This window comes from Macaca thibetana, chromosome 19, assembly GCF_024542745.1.
Source record: "Macaca thibetana thibetana isolate TM-01 chromosome 19, ASM2454274v1, whole genome shotgun sequence".
NCBI classification, from domain to species: Eukaryota; Metazoa; Chordata; class Mammalia; order Primates; family Cercopithecidae; genus Macaca; species Macaca thibetana.
Window position 1 is genome coordinate 6146235 of NC_065596.1, and position 23049 is coordinate 6169283.

The window sequence follows — 23049 nt, forward strand, 5'->3', positions numbered from 1 at the left end:
CATGCCACTGCACTCCAGCCTGGGTGACAGAGTGAGACCCTATTTAAAAAAAAAAAAAAAAAAAAATCAGAGTGGAAAAGTGGCAGGCATTGCTTGAAAACACTGAAAATGGATTTCAGCTCACCGAAACCTCTGACCTCCGAGTTCAAGCGATTCTCCTGCCTCAGCCTCCCCAGTAGCTGGGATTACAGGCACCTGCCACCGTGCCTGGCTAATTTTTTGTTTGTTTGTTTGTATTTTTAGTAGAGACATGGTTTCACCATCTTGGCCAGGCTGGTCTTGAACCCCTGTTCTCGTGATCCACCCGCCTCGGCCTCCCAACGTACTGGGATTACAGGCATGAGCCACCATGCCTGTCTGAACTATTAACTTCTAGATGGTTGAGGCAAAATATTACTGTCAACACATCCCATAGGCCAGGCACGGTGGCTCATGTTTGTAATCCAAGCACCTTGGGAGACTGAGGTGGGAAGATCGCTGGAGCCCAGAAGCTTGAGATCAGCCTGGGCAACAACATAGCAAGACCTTATTCTATTTTTTTCAGCCTGGGAAACGTGGTGAGACCTTCTCTCTACAAAAAAAAAAAAAAAAAAAAAAAAACAAAAATCAGCCGAGTGTGGTGGTGCATGCCTGTAGCCCCAGCTACTCAGAAGGCTGATGTGGGAGGATGGCTTGAAACTGGGCGGTGGAGGTTGCAGTGAGCCAAGATTGTGCCACTGCACTCCAGCCTGGGTGACAAAACAAGACTGTCTCAAAAAAAAAAAAAAAAAAAAAAAAAAAAGCCATAAACCACCTAAAGCCTGGGAGGAAAAGCTGGGGAGGGTTCCTTGGGAAATGAGGACATTCAGGGGCATCCATGTACATTGGGGGTATTTAGAAATCTGTGCACCTGGCCGAATGCGGTGGCTCACGCCTGTAATCCCAGCACTTTGGGAGGTCGAGGTGGGCAGATCACAAGGTCAAGAGATCAAAACTATCCTGGACAACATGGTGAAACCCTGTCTCTACTAAAAATGCAAAAATTAGCTGGATGTGGTGGCACGCGCCTGTAGTCCCAGCTACTCGGGAGGCTAAGTCAGGAGAATCACTTGAACCCAAGAGGAGGCTGCCATGAGCCCAAATCATGCCATTGCAGTCCAGCCTGGGTAACAGAGCGAGACTCCATGAAAAAGAAGGAGAAGGAGAAGGAGAAGTTTGATACCAGTCTGGGCAACACAGCGAGGTCTCATCTCTACACGAATAAAAGTAATTAGCCAGGTGTGGTGGTGCATGCCTGTAATCCCAGCTACTTGGGAGGCTGAGGTGGGAGGACTGCTTGAGCCCACGAGGTGGAGGCTGCGGTGAGCTATCATTGTACCACTGCACCCCAGCCTGGGTGACAGAGCAAGACCCTGTCTCTAAAAACAAAAACCACAAAGTTTTTGCTAAGGAGCCATACTTTGGAGTATCACTTTCTGAGTCTCGACAGCCTCCAGAAGGAACCAGTCCTGCTGTGACACCTTGATTTTGGACTTCCGGCTTCCAGAACCCTGAGAGAAGTCCTGTTCTTTTAGGACACCAAGTTTGTGGTCAGTATTATGTAAACAATGCCATCTGCTCCCCATTTTTATCTCTGATGGTTTTGTTTTTGGTTTGTTTTTTGAGACAGTGTCCTTCTGTCACCCAGGCTGGAGTGCAGTGGCGCGATCTCAGCTCACTGCAACCTCTGCCTCCTGGGTTCAAGCGATTCCCCTGCCTCAGCCTCCCAAGGAGCTGGGACTATAGCACGCGCCACTACACCCGGTTGATTTTTGTATTTTTAGTAGAGACGGGGTTTTATCATGTTGGCCAGGCTGGTTTCGAACTCCTGACCTCAGGTGATCCATCCGCCTTGGCCTCCCAAAGTGTTGGGATTACAGGTATGAGCCACTGCGCCCGGCCTTTTATCTGAGACAGAGTCTCTCTCTGTCATCCAGGCTGGAGTGCAATGGCGTGATCTCGGCTCGCTGCAACCTCCACCTCCCGGGTTCAAGTGATTCTCCTGCCTCAGCCTCCTGAGTAGCTGGGATTACAGGCGTGGACCACCACACCTGGCTAATTTTGTATCTTTAGTAGAGACAGGGTTTCCCCATGTTGGCCAGGCTGTTCTCTTTTTTTTTTTTTTTTTTTGTTGAGACAGTCTCGCTTTGTCGCCCAGGCTGGGGTGCAGTGGCCAGATCTCAGCTCACTGCAAGCTCCGCCTCCTGGGTTTACGCCATTCTCCTGCCTCAGCCTCCCGAGTAGCTGGGACTACAGGCACCCGCCACCTCGCCCGGCTAGTTTTTTGTATTTTTTAGTAGAGACGGGGTTTCACCATGTTAGCCAGGATGGTCTCGATCTCCTGACCTCGTGATCCGCCCGTCTCGGCCTCCCAAAGTGCTGGGATTACAGGCTTGAGCCACCGCGCCCGGCCTGGCCAGGCTGTTCTCGAACTCCTGACCTGAAGTGATCCACCCGCCTCGGCCTCCCAAAGTGCGGGGATTACAGGTGTGAGCCACAGTGCCTGGCCCTCTCTGGTGTTGTTTTCCTTTGGTCCAGTGGTTTCTGTGTGGCTGTCAGATGTTCCAGATGCTTCTCCTTGGTCCGTTAAAGGCATAGCAGAAAACATCTCTAAGTCCATGGCTTGTCTTTTAAATTTCTTTGTTTTCCTTTTTATCTAGAGACAGGCTCTGGCTCTGTCACCCAGACTGGAGTGCAGTGGCGCCATCATAGCTCACTACAGCCTCACCCTCTTGGGTTCAAATGATCCTCTTGCCTTAGACTCCAGAGTAGCTGGGACTACAGGTGTCAGGCCTCTGAACCCAAGCTAAGCCATCATATTCCTGGTGACCAGATGGCCTGAAGCAACTGAAGATCCACAAAAGAAGTGAAAATAGCCTTAACTGATGACATTCCACCATTGTGATTTGTTTCTGCCCCGCCCTAACTGATCAAGGTACTTTGTAATCTCCCCCACCCTTAAGAAGGTTCTTTGTAATTCTCCCCACCCTTGAGGATGTACTTTGTGAGATCCACCCCCTGCCCGGAAAACATTGCTCCTAACTCCACTGCCGATCCCCAAACCTATAAGAACTAATGATAATCCCCCATCCTTTGCTGACTCCTTTTCTGGACTCAACCCGCCTGCACCCAGGTGAAATAAACAGCCATGTTGCTCACACAAAGCCTCTTTGGTGGTCTCTTCACACGGACACGTGAAACATTTGGTGCTGAAGACCCGGGTCAGTGGGACTCAATTCGGGAGACCAATCCCCTGTCCTCACTCTCACCCCGTAAAGAGATCCACCTGCGACCTCGGGTCCTCAGACCAACCAGCCCAAGGAACATCTCACCGATTTTAAATCGGATAAGCGGCCTCTTTTTACTCTCTTCTCCAACCCTCACTATCCCTCAACCTCTTTCTCCTTTCAATCTTGGCGCCACCCTTCAATCTCTCCCTTCTCTTAATTTCAATTCCTTTCATTTTCTGGTAGAGACAAAGGAGACACATTTTATCCGTGGACCCAAAACTCCGGCGCTGGTCACAACTCGGGAAGGCAGCCTTCCCTTGGTGTCTAATCATTGCGGGGACGCCTCTCTGACTATTCACCCATGTTCCATTGGTGTCTGATCTCCGCGGGGACGCCTGCCTTGATCATTCACCCACGTTCCCTTGGTGGCAGGTCAATTGCGGGGACGCCTGCTTTGGCTGCTCACCCACGTTGCAGCCCAGGGCTGCTCCCCACCCCCTTCTCCGTGTCTCTACCCTTCTCTTTAAACTTGCCTCCTTCACTATGGGCAAATTTCCACCCTCCATTCCCCCTTCTTCTCCCTTAGCCTGTGTTCTCAAGAACTTAAAACCTCTTCAACTCTCACCTGACCTAAAATCTAAGCATCTTATTTTCTTCTGCGATACCGCTTGGCCCCAGTACAAACTCGACAATGGTTCTAAATGGCCAGAAAATGGCACTTTTGATTTCTCCATCCTACGAGATCTAGATAATTTTTGTCATAAAATGGGCAAATGGTCTGAGGTGCCTGACGTCCAGGCATTCTCTTACATATTGGTTCCTCCCTAGTCTCTGCTCCCAGTGGGACTCGTCCCAAATCTTTCTTCTTTCTTCCTTCTCTCCTGTCTGTTCCTTCAGTCTCCACCTCAAGCTCTGAGTCCTCTGAATCCTTTTCTTTTTTTTTTGAGACGGTGTCTCGCGCTGTCGCCCAGGCTGGAGTGCAGTGGCGCGATCTCGGCTCACTGCAAGCTCCGCCTCCCTGGTTCACGCCATTCTCCTGCCTCAGCCTCCTGAGTAGCTGGGACTACAGGCGCCTGCCACCGCGCCCAGCTAACTTTTTGTATTTTTAGTAGAGACGGGGTTTCACTGTGGTCTCGATCTCCTGACCTTGTGATCCGCCCGCCTCGGCCTCCCAAAGTGCTGGGATTACAGGCATGAGCCACTGCACCCGGCCTGAATCCTTCTTTTCTACAGACTCATCTGACCTCTCCCCTTCTCCCCAGGCTGCTCCTTGCCAGGCTGAGCCAGGTCCCAATTCTTCCTCAGCCTCTGCTCCCCCACCCTATAATCTTTCTATCACTTCCCCTCCTCACACCTGGTCTGGTTTACAGTTTTGTTCCACGACTAGCCCTCCCCGACATGTCCAACAATTTCCTCTTAGAGAGGTGGCTAGAGCTGAAAGCATAGTCAGGGTACGTGGCCTTTTTCTCTATCAGACCTTTCCCAAATCAGCCAGCGTTCAGGCTCTTTCTCATCAGACCCCACTAAATATATACAGGAATTCCAATCTCTAACTCTGTCCTACAGTTTAACCTGGAGTGATTCAAATGTCATCCTAACTTCTACCCTCTCCCCAGATGAACGGGAAAGAGCTTTTTCTCTAGCCCAGTCTCATGCTGACAACCGCCAGCTTCATGAACCAGACCTCCAGGAAGGCATTAGAGCAGTTCCCCGAGGAGATCCCCAATGGAACCATCAGGCAGATTCCCCAGGTATAGCTAGGCGAGATTACATGCTTTCCTGCCTAGTTGAAGGGCTTAAAAAGGCAGCTTACAAAGCTGTTAATTATGACAAACTTAAAGAAACTACCCAAGGTAAAGAACCCAGCCCAGTTCATGGCCCGCTTAGCAGCAACCCTTAGGCTTTACCGCCCTAGACCCAGAGGGGCCAGAAGGCCGCTTTGTTCTTTTTTGTTTGTTTGTTTGTTTGTTTGAGACGGAGTCTCGCTCTCTTGCCCAGGCTGGCGTGCAATGGCCGGATCTCAGCTCACTGCAAGCTCCGCCTCCCGGGTTCACGCCATTCTCCTGCCTCAGCCTCCTGAGTAAGCTGGGACTACAGGCGCCCGCCACCTCGCCCGGCTAGTTTTTTTGTATTTTTTTTAGTAGAGACGGGGTTTCACCGTGTTAGCCAGGATGGTCTTGGCCTCCCAAAGTGCTGGGATTACAGGCTTGAGCCACCGCGCCCGGCCTGCCTTATTCTTAATGTGCATTTTATCACCCAGTCAGCTCCTGACATTAGAAAAAGCTCCAAAACTTAGATTCCGGACCCAAATCCCACAACAGGACTTCATTAACCTCGCCTTCAAGATGTACAATAATAGAGAAGAGTTGCAATTACCTGCCTCTGCTGTGAGAGAAACCCCAGCCATATCTCCAGCACACAAAAACTTCAAAACGCCTAAGCCACAGCGGTCAGGCGTTCCTTCAGGACCTCCTCCCCCAGGATCTTGCTTCAAGTGCTGGAAATCTGGCCACTGGGCCAAGGAATGCCGGCAGCCCGGGATTCCTCCTAAGCCGCGTCCCATCTGTGCGGGACCCCACTGGAAATTGGACTGTCCAACTGGCCCAAGGCTCTGACTGACTCCTTCCCAGATCTCGGCTTAGTGGCTGAAGACTGACACTGCCCGATCGCCTCAGAAGCCTACAGGGCCATCACAGACGCTTTGGGTAACTCTTACAGTGCAGGGTAAGTCCGTCCCCTTCTTAATCAATGCGGAGGCTACCAACCCCACATTACCTTCTTTCCAAGGGCCTGTTTCCCTTGCCTCCATAACTGTTGTGGGTATTGACGGCCAGGCTTCTACACCTCTTAAAACTCCCCAACTCTGGTGCCAACTTGGACAACATTCCTTTATCCACTCCTTTTTAGTTATCCCCACCTGCCCAGTTCCCTTATTAGGTTGAGACATTTTAACTAAATTATCTGCTTCCCTGACTGTTCCTGGGCTATAGCCACACCTCATTGCCGCCTTTTCCCAGTTCAAAGCCTCCTTTGCGTCTTCCTCTCATATCCCCCCACCTTAACCCAAAAGTATGGGACATCTCTACTCCTTCCCTGGCACCAATCACCAATCACAAGCCCCTTACCATCCCATTAAAACCTAATCACCCTTACCCCCTCAACGCCAGTATCCCATCCCGCAGCACGCTTTAAAAGGATTAAAGTTTGTTATCACTCGCCTGTTACATACAGCATGGCCTTTAAAAGCCTATAAACTCTCTACGATTCCCCCATTTTACCTGTCCAAAAACCGGACAAGCCATGCACCTTATCAACCAAACTGCCTTGCCTATCCACCCCGTGGTGCCAAAGCCATATCCTCTCCTATCCTCAATACCTCCCTCCACAACCCAGTATTCTGTTCTGGATCTCAAACATGCTTTCGTTACTATTCCTTGCACCCTTCACCCCAGCCTCTCTTTGCTTTCACTTGGACTGACCCTGACACCCATCAGGCTCAGCGAATTTCCTGGGCTGTACTGCCGCAAGGCTTCACAGACAGCCCCCATTACTTCAGTCAAGCCCAAATTTCTTCCTCATCTGTTACCTATCTCAGCATAACTCTTCATGGAAACACATGTGCTCTCCCTGCTGATCGTGTCCGGCTAATCTCCCAAACCCGAATCCCTTCTACAAAACAACGGCTCCTTTCCTTGCTAGGCATGGTTAGGTACTTCCGCCTTTGGATACCTGGTTTTGGCATCCTGACTAAACCATTATGTAAACTCACAAAAGGAAACCTAGCTGACCCCATAGATCTTAAATCCTTTCCTCACTCGTCTTTCCGTTCCTTGAAGACAGCTTTAGAGACTGCCCCTCCACCAGCTCTCCCTGACTCATCCCAACCCTTTTCATTACACACAGCTGAAATGCAGGGCTGTGCAGTCTGAATTCTTACACAAGGACCGGGACCACGCGCTGTAGCCTTTTTGTCCAAACAACTTGACCTTACTGTTTTAGGCTGGCCATCGTGTCTCCGTGCAGCGGCTGCCACCGCCCTAATAGTTGTAGAAGCCCTCAAAAATCACAAACTATGCTCAACTCACTCTCTACAGCTCTCATAATTCTCAAAATCTATTTTCTTCCTCATACCCGATACACATACTTTCTGCTCCCCGTCTCCTTCAGCTGTACTTTTTGTTGAGTCTCCCACAGTTACCACTGTTCCTGGCCTGGACTTCAGCCCAGCCTCCCACATTATTCCTGATACCACACCTGACCCCCATGACTGTATCTCTCTGATCCACCCGACCTTCACTCCATTTCCCCATAGTTCCTTCTTTCCTGTTCCTCACCCTGATCACACTTGGTTTATCGATGGCAGTTCCACCAGGCCTAATCGCCACACACCAGCAAAGGCAGGCTATGCTATAGTATCTTCTACATCTACTGAGGCTACTGCTCTGCCCCTCTCCACTACCTCTCAGCAAGCCGAACTCATTGCCTTAATTCGGGCCCTCGCTCTTGTAAAGGGACTATGCGTCAATATTTATACTGACCCCATATCCTGCACCACCATGCTGTTTTATGAGCTGAAAGGTTTCCTCACTACACAGGGGTCCTCCATCATTAATGCCTCTTTAATAAAAACTCTTCTCAAGGCCGCTTTACTTCCAAAGGAAGCTGGAGTCATTCACTGCAAGGGCCATCGAAAGGCATCAGATCCCATCGCTCAGGACAGTGCTTATGCTGATAAGGTAGCTAAAAAAGCAGCTAACGTTCCAACTTCTATCACTCACGGCCAGTTTTTCTCCTTCTCATCTGGTCACTCCCACCTACTCCCCCACTGAAACTTCCACCTGTCACTCTCTTCCCACACAAGGCAAATGGTTCTTGTACCAAGGAAAATATCTCCTTCCAGCCTCACAGGCCCATTCTATTATGTCGTCATTTCATAACCTCTTCCATGTAGGTTACGAGCCGCTAGCCCGCCTCTTAGAACCTCTCATTTCCTTTCCATTGTGGAAATCTACCCTCAAGGAAATCACTTCTCAGTGTTCCGTCTGCTATTCTATCTACTCCTCCTCAGGGATTGTTCAGGCCCCCTCCCTTCCCTACACACCAAGCTCGGGGATTTGCCCCTGCCCAGGACTGGCAAATTGACTTTACTCACATGCCCCGAGTCAGGAAACTAAAATACCTTTTGGTCTGGGTAGACATTTTCACTGGATGGGTAAAGGCCTTTCCCACAGGCTCTGAGAAGGCCACCACGGTCATTTCTTCCCTTCTGTCAGACATAATTCCTCGGTTTGGCTTTCCTGCCTCTATACAGTCCGATAACAGACCGGCCTTTACCAGTCAAATCACCCAAGCCGTTTCTCAGGCTCTTGGTATTCAGTGGCGCCTGGTTTTACCTCAAACTGCCACCGTTAAGTCTCTCTTTAAGTGGATAGAGGCCGGGCGCGGTGGCTCACGCCTGTAATCCCAGCACTTTGGGAGGCCGAGGCGGGCAGATCACAAGGTCAGGAGATCGAGACCATGGTGAAACCCCGTCTCTACTAAAAATACAAAAAATTAGCCGGGCACGGTGGCGGGCGCCTGTAGTCCCAGCTACTCAGGAGGCTGAGGCAGGAGAATGGCGTAAACCCAGGAGGCGGAGCTTGCAGTGAGCCGAGATCGCGCCACTGCACTCCAGCCTGGGCGACAGAGCGAGACTCCGTCTCAAAAAAAAAAAAAAAAAAAAAAAAGTGGATAGAAGATCTTCAGTGACAAAGCACCCTCCGATACTTTCACCCTGATTGTCAGGCCTGTGAGCCCAAGCTAAGCCATCACATCCCCAGCGACCTGCACAGGTACATCCAGATGGCCGGAAGCAACTGAAGCTCCACAGAAGTGAAAATAGTTTGATGACATTCCACCATTGTGATTCGTTTCCGTCCCACCCTAACAGATCCATGTACTTTGTAATTTCCCCCACGCTCAAGAAGGTTCTTTATAATCTCCCCCACCCTTAAGAAAGGTCTTTGTAATTCTCCCCACCCTTGAGAATGGACTTGGTGAGCTTCACCCCCTGCCCCCAAAACATTGCTCTTAACTTCACCGCCTATCCCAAAACCTATAAGAACCAATGACAATCCCACCACCCTTTGCTGACTCCTTTTTCAGACTCAGCCCGCCTGCACCCAGGTGAAATAGCCATGTTGCTCACACAAAGCCTGTTTGGTGATCTCTTCATATGGACACGTGAAACATTGATGAAGTCCTGTTTTGTTTTGTTTTTTTTTTTTGAGACGGAGTCTTGCGCTGTCGCCCAGGCTGGAATGCAGTGGCACGATCTCGGCTCACTGCAAGCTCCACCTCCCGGGTTCACGCCATTCTCCCGCCTCAGCCTCCCGAGTAGCTGGGACTACAGGCGCCCGCCACCACGCCCTGCTAATTTTTTAGTAGAGACGGGGTTTCACCATGTTAGCCAGGATGGTCTTGATCTCCTGACCTCGTGATCCGCCCGCCTCAGCTTCCCAAAGTGCTGGGATTACAGGCGTGAGCCACCGCCCCCGACCTGAAGTCCTATTCTTTGCTTTTATACTTATTCTCGTTCCCGTTCTTACGCCACCCTCTACCTCTGCCCAGCTATCTCCACCACACTGTCAGTCTCACTCTCTCCTAGCCATTTCTAATCCTTCTTTAATAAACAATTGCTGGCTTTGCATTTCTCTTTCCTCCAAATTCCACAAGGCCCTGACTACTCACTGCTAAAAAAAAAAAAAAAAAAAAAAAAAAAAGAGGGGGGACTCTGTATATTTTTAAATGAAGAGTGTTGTTTTTACCTAAATCAGTCTGGTCTGGTACATGACAACATAAAAAAACTCAAGGATAGAGCCCAAAAACTCGACAACCAAGCAAATAATTACACTGAACCCCCTTTGACACTGTAATTGGATGCCCTGGGTACTCCCAATTCTTAGTCCTTTAATACCTGTTTTTCTCCTCTTGTGTCTTTCGTTTACTTTCTCAATTCACACAAAACCGCATCCAGGCCATCACCAATCACTCTATACAACAAATGCTCCTTCTAACAACCCCCAATATCACCCCTTACCCCAAAATCTTTCTTCAGTTGAATCTCTCCCACTCTAGGTTCCCATGCTGCCCCTAATCCCGCTCGAAGCAGCCCTGAGAAACATCACCCATTATCTCTCCATCCCCAGAAATTTTCGCCACCCCAACACTTTACCACTATTTCATTTTATTTTTCTTATTAATATAAGAAGACAGGAATGTCAGGCCTCTGAGCCCAAGCTAAGCCATCATATCCCTTGTGACCAGATGGCCTGAAGCAACTGAAGATCCACAAAAGAAGTGAAAATAGCTTTAACTGATGACATTCCACCATTGTGATTTGTTTCTGCCCCACCCTAACTGATCAAGGTACTTTGGAATCTCCCTCACCTTTCAGAAGGTTCTTTGTAATTCTCCCCACCCTTGAGAATGTACTTTGTGAGATCCATCTGCTGCCCGCAAAACATTGCTCCTACCTCCACCACCTATCCCCAAACCTATAAGAACTCATGAGAATCCCCCACCCTTTGCTGACTCTCTTTTCGGACTCAGCCCGCCTGCACCCAGGTGAAATAAACAGCCATGGTGCTCACACAAAGGCTCTTTGGTGGTCTCATCACACGGACACGTGAAACAACAGGCATACATCATCATGTCCAGCTAATTTTTAAATTTTTTGTAGAGACGGGGTCTCACCATGTTGCCCAGGCTGGTCTTGAACTCCTGGCCTCAAGTGATCCTCCTACCTTGGTCTCCCAAAGGACTGGGATGACAGGCATTGGCCACCATGCCAGGCCTCTTTTCAATTTCTTGATGGATATGTTGACATCCAAAAGTTTGAAATTGTGATTGAGTCTAATTTGCTGTCCCCTCCAAATCCCCAAGTTTTTCATCTTGTCCTTCCTTATGGAGGGCAGGTTTCATGTTGCCGGCCAGTTAAGGCCAAGACAGACTCTGTTCTCCTGCCTGCTTCTCCCCAACCATGACCTTCTGTCCTTTCTGGGCCTCTGGCCTTGGTCAGGTGCCGTTCCCTCCCCCTCTTCCCCTCCGTCCCCCACCCCGTGGTCAGCAGGGAAAGCGGACTGTGGCAGCTGAGTATGAGTCAGCAGGGCTGGTACCGTGGGGGGCGGAAGTGGTGGGCTCAGCCTCGGGGACCAGCTGTGCGAGTTCCTGCATAAACTGGCCAGGAAGTGGGTCAGCTGAGGCTTCCCCCACGTGCTTGCTGCCCGGAACCCATTGGCTGGGTGACCCTGGGCCTCCCGCTTCACGTTCCACATTAGCAACCCAGTTCGCATGCGCGCTCCCGTGATAATTCTGCTGTCCACAGTGTGCATTTATGAAGCACTTACTGCATGCCAGGCTCTGGCTGAGCTCGGATACGCGGCCCTGTGCTAGGGGTATGGAGATCTCCTCTGTGTCACAGGGGTAAACTGAGGCTCGGAACAGGGCAGCTCCGTGCCTGAGTTACACAGCACAGTGCCTGGGTGACCCAGTATCCCAAATCATCATCCTCGGCTGGCTAAGGCCCTCTCTGTGTCTCCGTGTCTTCACCCTAAGCAAAATATCTGGAGAATTTCCACTTTCTCTCTTTGTGTCTAACTCTCCCTGGCTCTCCCTCCATTTCTGCCTATCTCCCATCGTGTCTATCTCTGTTTATCTCTGCCTCCCCCATGCCCTTATCAGCACGGTACAGGGAAGGGAGAGGTGACAGCCTGACCCACCCCTCCCTGCTTCTGGGGGACCGGGACATGTCCGGGCAGGTCTGAGGCACTCCTTGTAAAAACTGGTGATTGCTTCGAGGCAGGGAGCCAGAACCTGCAAGAGAGGGTGGGAAGGTGGAAGACGTGTGGGGGAAGGACTCAGTTGGGATTTCTGGTGCTGGATTTTGCCCCTTTACCCCTACCCCAGGCTTTCATCACACTCAGGATGTCTTGAGACCACTGCAGCATCTTTCCCAAACCGTGGGCTTTGAGGGATGCATAGGAATCCTCCAAGCATCAATAAGGGCTTTGGGGAGGGTGGTTCTGGGGAGAGGAAGTGCGGGATATTGAGGCAGTCGGGGGTCAGTAGAAACAAGGGAATGGGGTTCAAATCCCCAGTACAGAAATCCTTTTTCCTGTAGGCGAAAGGGAGCCACAGAGGGTGTGAGAGGCCCAGCAGTTGGAATGGAGTGGAAGGGAGAAGAATGGAGGCCAAGATCTTCATCTTTTCATTTTTATTTCATTTTTTTTAGAGACAGGGCCTCACTGTGTCACCAGGCTGGAGTGCAGTGGAGTGATCTTAGCTCACTGACACCTCTGCTTCCTGGGTTCAAGCGATTCTCCTGCCTCAGCCTCCTGAGTAGCTGGGATTACAGTGTGCACCACCACACCTGGCTAACTTTTGCATTTTTAGTAGAGACAGGGTTTCACCATGTTGGCCAGCCTGGTCTCGAACTCCTGACCTCAGGTGATCTGCCCACCTTGGCCTCCCAAAGTGCTGGGATTACAGGCGTGAGCCACTGTGCCCAGTCCACAGCTACTTTATAAAATGTATTTTTACTTTTGTAGAGATACAATCTCGCTACGTTGTCCAGGCTGGTCTGGAACTCCTGTGCTCAAGCGATCCCCCTGCCTCGGCCTCCCAAAGCACTGGGATTGCAGGTGTGAGACAAAGCACCAGGCAGACCCACTCCTTTGAGTAAGGCTGGGAGCACCCAGGCAAGGGCGGATGGGGCCTCTAGGGGATGGACCCTTGTGCAGTCTCTCTCAGCCACATCCTGGGATGAGCCTCGGACTCTTTAGCTGCCTGTGCAGCCCCCATCCCAGCAGGGACCTCCATGCTGTACTCCCAGCTGCCTGATCCTTGCTGTGTCCCCAGTCCAGGGCCCAGCCCACAGTGGGAACTTTCTGAATGACTGGGACAGCCATTCATACAGGGTGAGGGGCCTCCTTAGGTGGGGGCCCCAGATTGCAGGAGGAGCCTGGTGTTTCCAGCGTCTTTCACTCCTGAGAGGAGGCACTGGTGTCTCGCCAAGTCCCTGGCTGGCCTCAGGAGTGGACCCACAGCACTCACCTCTCCTCCCAGCAGTTTACTGCACACCTACTGTGCCTCTGGCACTGTGCTGGGCACAGGAGACACAGGGGGGCCCCATGCATACCCATCCACCCTGTCACAGAGGCTGTCAATTACCACCCAGAGTGCTACAATGGGGACACCCAGGAAGCTGTAGGAGTCAGAGGAGATGCCTAGGTAGCCAGGAGGGCTTCCTGGAAGAGGAATTTATTTTGTGGGTTTATTTTTTTGAGATGGAGTCTCATTCCATCACCCAGACTGGAGTGTAGTGGTGCAATCTCAGCTTACTGCAACCTCAGCCTCCCTGGTTCACTCAATTCTCCTGCCTCAGCCTCCCGAGTAGCAGGGATTACAGGCGTTTACCACCATGGCCGGCTAATTTTTGGATTTTTAGTAGAGATGGGGTTTCTCCATGTTGGCCAGGCTGGTCTGGAACTCCTGACCTCAAATGATCCACCTGCCTTGGCCTCCCAAAGTGCTGGGATTACAGGCGTGAGCCACCGCACCTGGCCAGGTTTTTGTTTTTGAGATGGAGACTCACTCTGTCACTCAGGATGGAGTGCAGTGGCATGATCACTGCTCACTGCAGCCTTGACCTCCCCCCCAGGCTGAGATGATCCTCCCACCTCAACCTCCTGAGTAGCTGGGACTACAGGTGTGTGCCACCACACCTGTCTAATTTTTGTATTTTTTGTAGAGATGGGAGTCTCACCATGTTGCCCAGGCTGGTCTCGAACTCCTGACCTCAAGTGATACACCCGCCTCAGCCTCCCAAAGCGCTGGGATTATAAGCGAGAGCCCACACCCTGATCATTGTATTTACTGAGCATCAAGCTCCAGGGTAAGGGCTGTAAAAGCAGAATCTCATTGAATTCCCACAAAAGCCCCATGAGGAATGGGTAAACCAAGGCTCAAGACAGCAAAGAGCCGGGCGTGGTGGCTCATGCCTGGAATCCCAGAGCTTTGGGAGGCTGAGGTAGGTAGAGAGCTTAAGCCCGGGAGTTCGAGACCAGCCTGGGCAATGTGGCAAGACCCTGTCTCTACATTAAATAATAATAATGAGTCAACCCTATGGGAAAGACCACCCAGCTATGAACACCCCCACTGGGGGTGCAAGAACCCTCAGTCCTCAGTGACTCCAAGGAAGTTCCCCCAACCCACGGGGTCCACTTGCCCCAGGACATCTTCCTTCCTGTGCAAGTCCCTTTGCTGTCAAAAGTTTATTCTCAGAGAGCCAGAGACCGGGTATCTTCATCCCTGCTGAGGACAGGCCTAGGGAATGAACACGTCCGTTTGTGTTCTTCAAGGCCCTCCGCTCCGGCCGGGCGCGGTGGCTCAAGCCTGTAATCCCAGCACTTTGGGAGGCCGAGACGAGTGGATCACGAGGTCAGGAGATCGAGACCATCCTGGCTAACACGGTGAAACCCCGTCTCTACTAAAAAAAATACAAAAAAACACTAGCCGGGCGAGGTGGCGGGCGCCTGTAGCCCCAGCTACTCGGGAGGCTGAGGCAGGAGAATGGCGTGAACCCGGGAGGCGGAGCTTGCAGTGAGCTGAGATCAGGCCACTGCACTCCAGCCTGGGCGACAGAGCGAGACTCCGTCTCAAAAAAAAAAAAAAAAAAAAAAAAGGCCCTCCACTCCAGAGAAGCCGGCCTGGCTTCACCTTCCCACCCCTACTCTCCCTGGCCATGACACAGGGGACAAGGGGCTTCAACTGGTGGAGCCTCAGTTTCCCTGTCTGTAAGGGTGGCAATGGCATGGCATCCCCTGTCAGAGTGATGGGGATTTTTTGTTTTTTTCTTCTGAGAAGTCTCGCTCTGTCACCCAGGCTGGAGTGCAGTGGCGCGATCTCGGCTCACAGAAACCTCCCCCTCCTGGGTTTAAGTGATTCTCCTGCCTCAGCCTCCCGAGTAGCTGGGATTACAGGCACCTGCCACCACGCCCAGCTAATTTTTGTATTTTTAGTAGAGATGGGGTTTCACCATGTTGGTCAGGCTGGTCTTGAACTCCTGACCTCAGGTGATCCACCCACCTCAGCTTCCTAAAGTGCTGGGATTACAGGCGTGAGCCACGGCGCCTAGCCGTGATGTGGATTTTGTATGTTCTGGAGGTTGACGCAGATCATCGCTCAAATCCCAGTGCCTGTGTTACCACAGGCAAATTCCTCAACCTTCCTGTGTGTTGCAACAAGTCCCTGGTTTGTTGTTGTTGTTGTTGTTTGAGACTGAGTCTCACTCTGTTGCCCAGGCTGGAGTACAGTGGTGTGATCTCGGCTCACTGTGACCTCCACCTCCCGGGTTCAAGTAATTCTCCTGCTTCAGCTTCCTGAGTAGCTGGGATTACAGGCACGTGCCACCACACCTGGTTAATTTTTGTATTTTTACTAGAGACAGGGTTTTGCCATGTTGACCAGGCTGGTCTGGAACTCCTGACCTCAGGTGATCCACCCACCTTGGCCTCCCAAAGTGCTGGGATTCCAGGTGTGAGCCACCGCACCCAGCCAGACCCCTGATTTTGAGGAAAGAGACCACTCAGGGCAGAATCCCCCCCCCCATCACTCACTCAGCACATGGTCACCAGCTGCCCTGGGCCCAGCACCACTGAGAATGGAAACCCAGTGACACAGGGTCCCTCTACTTCCGGGCACCCAGGTGAACTCCGGCCTCACACAAGGACACACAGGAAATGTAACTGTATTTCAACTGTTTTATTTGCTTTCTCTGGTGTCAAATTTGGGGTCTCCTAGAGCTCAGCCCCAGGCAGAGTCCGGCATATCCTTCTCCGCCTGGGAGGTCCGGGACACAGGAGTTTCAGAAAAGGCACTGGCAAAAGTTCTAGGGGGATCAGGGAGAAGCCACGCTGAGCCTGGAGGGACCGGGCCCTCCTTTGGGGACAGAAAACACAGTCACCTTTGGAAGGGAAGGGTTTTCTCCTAGAGAGAAATTTAAGACAAGATAAAAACCTGAGATGTTAGAGGAGCCCCCAGAAACAAGCTGGCGCTCCTCTGGGCAGGCAGAGTGTGAACTCGGCTTCCAAAGGCTCAGGGGAAGCTTGCCTGGCCCTCAGCCAGGCTCAGATGCCACAGGCCTTGGCAAGCAGAAAGCCTAACTCAAATCCCTATGTGGGATCTCCTTGAGACAAAGTGTCAGGACACAAAAGCCCTCAGGCCCCAGACTCCACCTCTGTGAATGGCTTGGGCCAGACGCTGGTCTGGATCGTCAGGAGCCACGGCCACTACCCAGTGACCAATTCCTGTCCCTTTTTTGTGTGTTCTGTGAGCGCTGGAGAGGCAGGCACTTCTGTGGGTAACTTCGGGGAGCCATGGCGGGGAGAAAGAGGAGGAGGAGAAAGGGAATTTGGGGGAGGCGGAGCAGTTTGGGGTGGGACTGGGTCCCTCAAGGCCTGGGAGTTCCCCACCACTCAGCTTGTGACAACTGTCCTGGAAATCAGGGGACAGATTCTCAGCAGGTATATTCAGCATCCACCCAGGAATTAGCTTTCCAGCTGGGCAGCACCTGCCCCTCCAGCCATTCTGCCAAGGGTCTAAGTAGAACCCCAGCCCTCAGCCTGCCTCCTCACTGCAAAACTGGGGACACTTTCCCTCCCAGCCAGCAGCCCTGGGCCCTTATGAGGCACTTCTGCCCAGGGAAGGGAAATTTAATTTGGATTATAGAAACAAAGGCCTCTCCCGCCCCCTTAAGTTAGGATGCTGAGGATGGGTGGCCGCATGGGGCAACCTGGCAGAGACCTGCTTCCTCAACCATCATCAGCATCCCACACTGGCCGCAGGATCACACGGCTCCCAGAGGCCGCAGGATAGAGGCCGAGGCCATGGAGAATGGGGCTTTGTCCGGCTCTCTCCAAAAGGGTTCAGACGCCACAAGAGGCGGAGAGGTCAAAGGCCAACAGTCTAGACAGTGGCAGCCCAAAGGGGGCCGGCTGTGCGGGGCAGATTTCCACGAGCCATCCCCTCCACCCAGTCACTTCCCCAGGGCACGGGAGTGCAGATGTAAACATACCAGCGGGTCTCGCTCCCTGGAAGAAACTTCCAAGACTAAAAGGCATCTTGAATCTACTTCTCCAGCTCTTCCATCTGCCCCAGAGTGGATACTTTCTGTTCTAGATGTTTCTATGCCAGCAATGAGCAGAAGAGCGGAGCAGGAAATTCCATTTTGTTTTTTGTTTTGTTTTGTTTTGGAGACGGAGTCTTGCTATGTTGCCCAGTCTGGAATGCAGTGGCGCGATCTCGGCCCACTGCAACCTCCACCTCCCGGGTTCAAGCAATTCTCCTGCCTCAGCCTCCCGAGTAGCTGGGATTACAGGTGCGCACCTGACTAATTTTTGTATTTTCAGTACAGACGGGGTTTTGCTATGTTGGCCAGGCTGGTCCCAAACTCCTGGCCTCAAGCAATCAGCCTGCCTTGGCCTCCCAACGTACTGGGATAACAGGCGTAAGCCACCGTGCCTGGCCCCCTTTTTTCCCTCAATTTTGAGACAGGGTCTTTCTCTGTTGCCCAGGCTGGGGTACAGTGGTGTAATCACGGCTTACTGCAGCCTCCACCTCCCGGGCTCAGATAAGCCTCCCAACTCAGCCTCCCAAGTAGCTGGGACTACAGGTGCTTGTTACCACACCTGGCTAATTTTTTTTTTTTTTTTTAATTTATGTAGAGATGGGGTCTTGCCATGCTGCCCAGGACTGGTCTTGAACTCCTGGGCTCAAGCAATCCTCCCACCTCAGCCTCCCAAAGCACTGGGATCATAGACATGAACCATCTACAGGATTCCCCTCCTTGCCCAGAAACTACTGCCATCTGGGACATTTCCTCCACACATCTGGCTCTGATGGAGAAGCTGTGAACTCGGCCCCCACCCCCTGTCCCTGCCCAGCCCTGCCTCTCCAAGTAGCCTCAGGCTTGTTCCAGCCCTTGATTGCAGCAGGTGGGCTAGGTGGCCCCAAGCTCAGCCCACTCACTTTGAATTCCTGCTTCTTCCTTTCTTTCCTTTCCACTCCATCTTATTTCTTTTTTGAGCTACATCCCCACACACATACCACTGACCTTTGTGGTGGGGAGGGGGTGCTAGGGGCCGAATAAAGGAATAAAGTGCACAGACTTGGGGCATCTTAAAAGAGATGCCATCATCAAGCTGGTCAGGGCACCAGGTGCCCCGATCGCTGTCCCTGTACCCCTGTTCCCTGCCTCAGCACCCTCCATGAGGACTCATCAGGGAAGCCCCCCAATCACTTCTCACCTTTCTCCCCCAGCCTTCCCACCACACCCCTCAGCCTGTCTTTCCACCATTGACACTTGCCACTCCTATTCCTCTTCCCAACACCTGCCAAGTCCCACCCACTTTGCAGACCCTTCCTATGCCACATGTAGCCCCTACTCCAGGTTCTGAAAATGAGGCGAGAGGGAATGGGACTTGGTCCTTACCTTCTTGCATGAGGATTTTTTTTTTTTTTTTTTTTTGAGACAGGGTCTTGCTCTGTTGCCCAGGCTGGACTATAGTGGTGTGATCATGGCTCACTGGGGCTTCAACCTCCCAGGCACAGGTGATCCTCCTGCCTCAGCCTCCTGAGTATCTGGGACCACAGGCATGCACCACCACATCTGGCTAATTTTTGTATGTTTTGGTAGATGTGGGGGCTCTTGCTATGTTGCCCAGGCTGGTCTTGAACTCCTGGGCTCAAGAGATTCTCCTGCCTCAACCTCCCAAAGTGCTAGGATTACAGGTGTGAGTCACCAAACCTAGCCCACGTGAGGCTATTCTAAGCTGAGACCCAACAAAGGTGGAAAAACACACCATACAATGCATAGATGAGTTCCACCAAAAGAAAAATATTTGTAAAAAACTCGGCCAGGCGCGATAGCTCACACCTGTAATCCCAGCACTTTGGGAGGCGAAGGCAGGCGGATCACCTGAGGTCAGGATTTCAAGACCAGCCTGGCCAACATGGCGAGGCTGCATCTCTACTAAAAAACTAAAAATACAAAAATTAGCCAGGCATGGTGGTGTGTACCTGTAATCCCAGCTACTTGGGAGGCTGAGGCAGGAGACTTTTGTAAACCCAGGAGGCGGAGGTTGCAGTGAGCTGAGATCACACCATTGCACTCTAGCCCGGGGGACAGTGTGAGAGTCTGTCTCAAAAAATAAGAACGAAAAATAACAATGAGAAAATTTTAATGAGCCAAATGTTGTGCATTATGAGGAAGGATGGGATACTGGCTTGACTCGGTGAGGAAATGTGAACACAAATGTTCCTGCAAGAACACAAAGATTGGGCCGGGCACGGTGGCTCAAGCCTGTAATCCCAGCACTTTGGGAGGCCGAGACGGGTGGATCACGAGGTCAGGAGATCGAGACCATCCTGGCTAACACGGTGAAACCCCGTCTCTACTAAAAAAAAAAATACAAAAAACTAGCCGGGCGAGGTGGCGGGCGCCTGTAGTCCCAGCTACTCGGGAGGCTGAGGCAGGAGAATGGCGTGAACCCAGGAGGCGGAGCTTGCAGTGAGCCGAGATCTGGCCACTGCACTCCAGCCTGGGTGACAGAGCAAGACTCTGTCTCAAAAAAAAAAAAAAAAAAAGAACACAAAGATGACACACACACACTTGACAATGAGCAGACAATAGGTTATATCTCTAAGGAGCTATGTCACACGGTGCTTTAAACACAGAGGTGAAATGAAGACAAAAGAAAGATGGAGCCTGGGGCAGGTGCTTAGCTCAGTTCAGGCCTGGCACACCCTCTTCCCCATTTTGCCCGTCTTAGTTAGATCTGTTTTCTCCTCAGAGGCCCACAGATGAGACCTTCAAGGAACAGAGCAAGATGAAGTCTGAAGTTGTTTTCCACAAGACCTCTGGGTAATCCCTGAGTCTTCAGTTGTTCCCCACATTCAAAAGAGGCCACAGTTTCCCTTCACAGAAGCTGGGGGGACAGATGCAGTGCTGCCTCCCACACTCCAGATTTCTCAGGACACAGAGAGCTACCAGGGGTGTGGAGGGGGCATTTCGAGCAAAAAGAAGGCTGGAGTGGAGGGAACAATAGTGTCCCTACTCATTTCCACCTGCCAGTCACAGTCTACACCCACTGCCAGGCACCTACTGCAAGTTACCTACCAGCATCCACCTTCCCCTCCAGAGAAAGCCCAAGGCTTGGAAAACGTGTTTCACAGAAACCCATCATCCCAGTTCCCAAATGATCTAGAAACCCAACAGAGGTAGGAACCACTGCCAGCATTGGAACTGGAGACAAGGAAGGTGAACGCTGAAGAAAACAAAACTCTCAGTTGTTTTAAAAAAGAACTGGGCTGGGATCAGTGGCTCATAAGTGGATAATAAGTGCCTGTTATCCCAGCACTTTGGGAGACCGAGAAGGGAGGATCGCTTGGAGTCCAGGAGTTCGAGACCAGCCTGGGCAACATGGTGAAACCCTGTCTGTATAAAAAATTTAAAAATTAGCCAGGTGTGGTGGTACATGCCTGTAGTTCCAGCTACTCAGGAGGCTGAGATGGGAGGATCACTTGAGCCCAGGAGGTGGAGGCTGCAGTGATCCATGATCACACTACTGTACTCTAGCCTGGTCAACAGAACAAGTCCCTGTCTCACACACACACACACACACACACACACACACACACACAACCCTAGATGTTGGGAAACCAACAAGATCAGATTCCAACTGTGTCACACGCAGGGAAACAGTATAGCCACATTCCCCCAGGCCAAAATAGAAACTGATTTCCAGAACGTGCATTTCACTCAATTGGTTTCACTGTAGGGGTCGTCCTCTCTCCCTGATGGGTATCAAGATCTGGCTGAACTTACATCATCTGAGGAACGTTACATCATTTCATCCCTGTCTAGAGTTCAAGGTTACCAGGAAGTGAGATAAAATTTGACTCCTGACTCCTGGGCGAGTATCCAAAACCAATCTACATAAAACCCCTTGGCCGCCCGGAATTCCTCCTGCTCAGACATGCCGGGACATGCAAAGCTGCCAACTCCAGCCCCCAGGCCTCCGTTTTGAGACCCCCCCACCACCCTGCTAAGGGAACAACAAACTCGTTCCGGCACCAAAACCTTGAAGCTCCAGGCCAGAAGTAGGGGGGGGCGGGTTTCCGCTGCTGTGGAGTTTACATATTAAAAAAGAAAAGTCAAAAGCAGACAAAATCCGCCTTCCCACAGATGGCCCTGGTCTCCATGGCGACAGCTCATAGCTCGGTGTTGAAAGGACCACGACCCCCATGGCCACATCTGGGGCAGCAGTCCCACCCCGTCGCCTGGCCACCGACCCCATGCCTTAAGCAAGGGGGCCTCATTTTTGGCCCTAAAACCAAGACATGCCATCTTAAGTCCAGTTGTTTTTTTGAGACAGAATCTCGCTCTGTCGCCCAGGCTGGAGTGCAGCCGTGCAATCGCAGCTCACTGCAACCTCTGCCTCCCGGGTTCAAGCGATTCTCCAGCCTCAGCCTCCCAAGTAGCTAGGACTACAGGCATGCACCACCACACCCAGCTAATGTTTATATTTTTAGTAGAGGCAGGGTTTCACCATGTTGGCCAGGCTGGTCTCAAACTCCTGATCTCAAGTGATCCACCCACCCTGGCCTCCCAAAGTGCTGGGATTACAGCCAAGAGCCACTGCGCCCAGCCAAGACATGGCATCTTAAGTCCAATTTTCAGGGCAGGAGGCAAAAGTGGCCTCACCCCGGCATGGGGGGAAAAAAGACACTTTTGTTGTTGGCTAAAAAGCCTGCATTTTAACCAAAGGGAATATAAATTACTCTGTGCACAAACTAGCACTATTGGTTTAAAAAAAAAAAAAAGAGAGAGAGAGAGAGAAGAAAGAAAGAAAAAAATATGCCATATCCCAGGGTAGCCCCAGAAAGGGCCAGGCTGTTGAGCACAGGTCAAGGTCGAGGACTCAGTGAGAGGCTTTTAAATTTGGTAAAAGCCAGTCTTGGATATAAAGTGAATTCTGAAATTCCTTCACCAACAGACAGGAAAGCAGGTGAACACGTGGCTCCAGCTGTGGTATCGCAGCTCATGGACCCACCAGACCAAGATTCTCCCTGGGCATCTGGACCCCTCAGGCTGGCCTCCCTGGTCACGGCAGCTGTGTCCCCAGATGCAGGGAGGAAAACGGGAGCAAAGAAAATTTTCAGCCACTTCCCTCAAATCAACCGGAGCTTTTGTAGAGAAGGAGGAAGAGGAGATGGGCAGATCAGAATCTCTCTTCCAGATCGGATCCCCAAGTTGAAGAGCTTGTCTTTTCCTGGCCACACCCCAGAGGGTGGATGTCCCCTCGTGGGGTCCCCAGCAGGATGAGGTCTTAGGAGACCTGAGCGTTCCTCAGTGTTTGTGGCAATAGTTGATTTTGCCCTCTGACTGCTCCAGGAGGTCCAGCATCTCCTCAATGATGGCTCTCAGTGCCCTGCCCAGCTGGTCTGCGTTGTATGGCTTCCCCAGAGGGGGCACGTGGACGAAGGCTGATCGACCGTGACTCTGGTACAGAGAGGTGTAGTACGTAAAGTCGCAGAGATATCTAAGCCGCAGGGCGTGGCGGGTAAGAGAGAGACCAAAACGGGGTCAGAGGGGCAATCCGCAGACCAAGGTGACAGCACTCATCCAAACTCGAGGGAAGACCCCAGCCTCACCAGCCACCCACAAGATGGAATAACACTCTCCTCCCTCCCCAGGTTGGCA

At 51.7% G+C, this 23049-nt stretch overlaps 3 protein-coding genes across 14 annotated transcripts in view; 1 reads left to right on the forward strand and 2 right to left on the reverse strand.

Moving 5' to 3' along the window:
• Positions 1–23049, reverse strand: part of KXD1 (KxDL motif containing 1) — a 233117-nt gene that overhangs the window by 197542 nt on the left and 12526 nt on the right. The window lies entirely within an intron of this gene.
• LSM4 (LSM4 homolog, U6 small nuclear RNA and mRNA degradation associated) overlaps positions 1–23049 on the forward strand; it is a 223028-nt gene that overhangs the window by 133625 nt on the left and 66354 nt on the right. Inside the window, exon 1 of one of the 8 annotated variants that reach the window (XM_050769834.1) lies at positions 18987–18990. The exons of 6 other annotated variants lie outside the window; for them this stretch is intronic. The gene's annotated coding sequence lies outside the window, so the exon portion shown is untranslated. Of the gene's footprint in view, positions 1–18986; positions 18991–22059; positions 22064–23049 lie in introns of those variants that run through there. One more of the 8 variants, XM_050769840.1, reaches the window with a different exon arrangement.
• Positions 16036–23049, reverse strand: part of PGPEP1 (pyroglutamyl-peptidase I) — a 29518-nt gene continuing 22504 nt past the window's right edge. For 2 of the 5 annotated variants that reach the window (XM_050769817.1, XM_050769819.1), the window contains exon 5: positions 16036–22888. In XM_050769817.1, coding sequence (XP_050625774.1) covers positions 22696–22888 — 193 coding nt within the window. In that variant the 3' untranslated portion in view covers positions 16036–22695. The remainder of the gene's footprint in view (positions 22889–23049) is intronic. The other 3 variants (XM_050769820.1, XM_050769818.1, XM_050769821.1) reach the window with 3 other exon arrangements.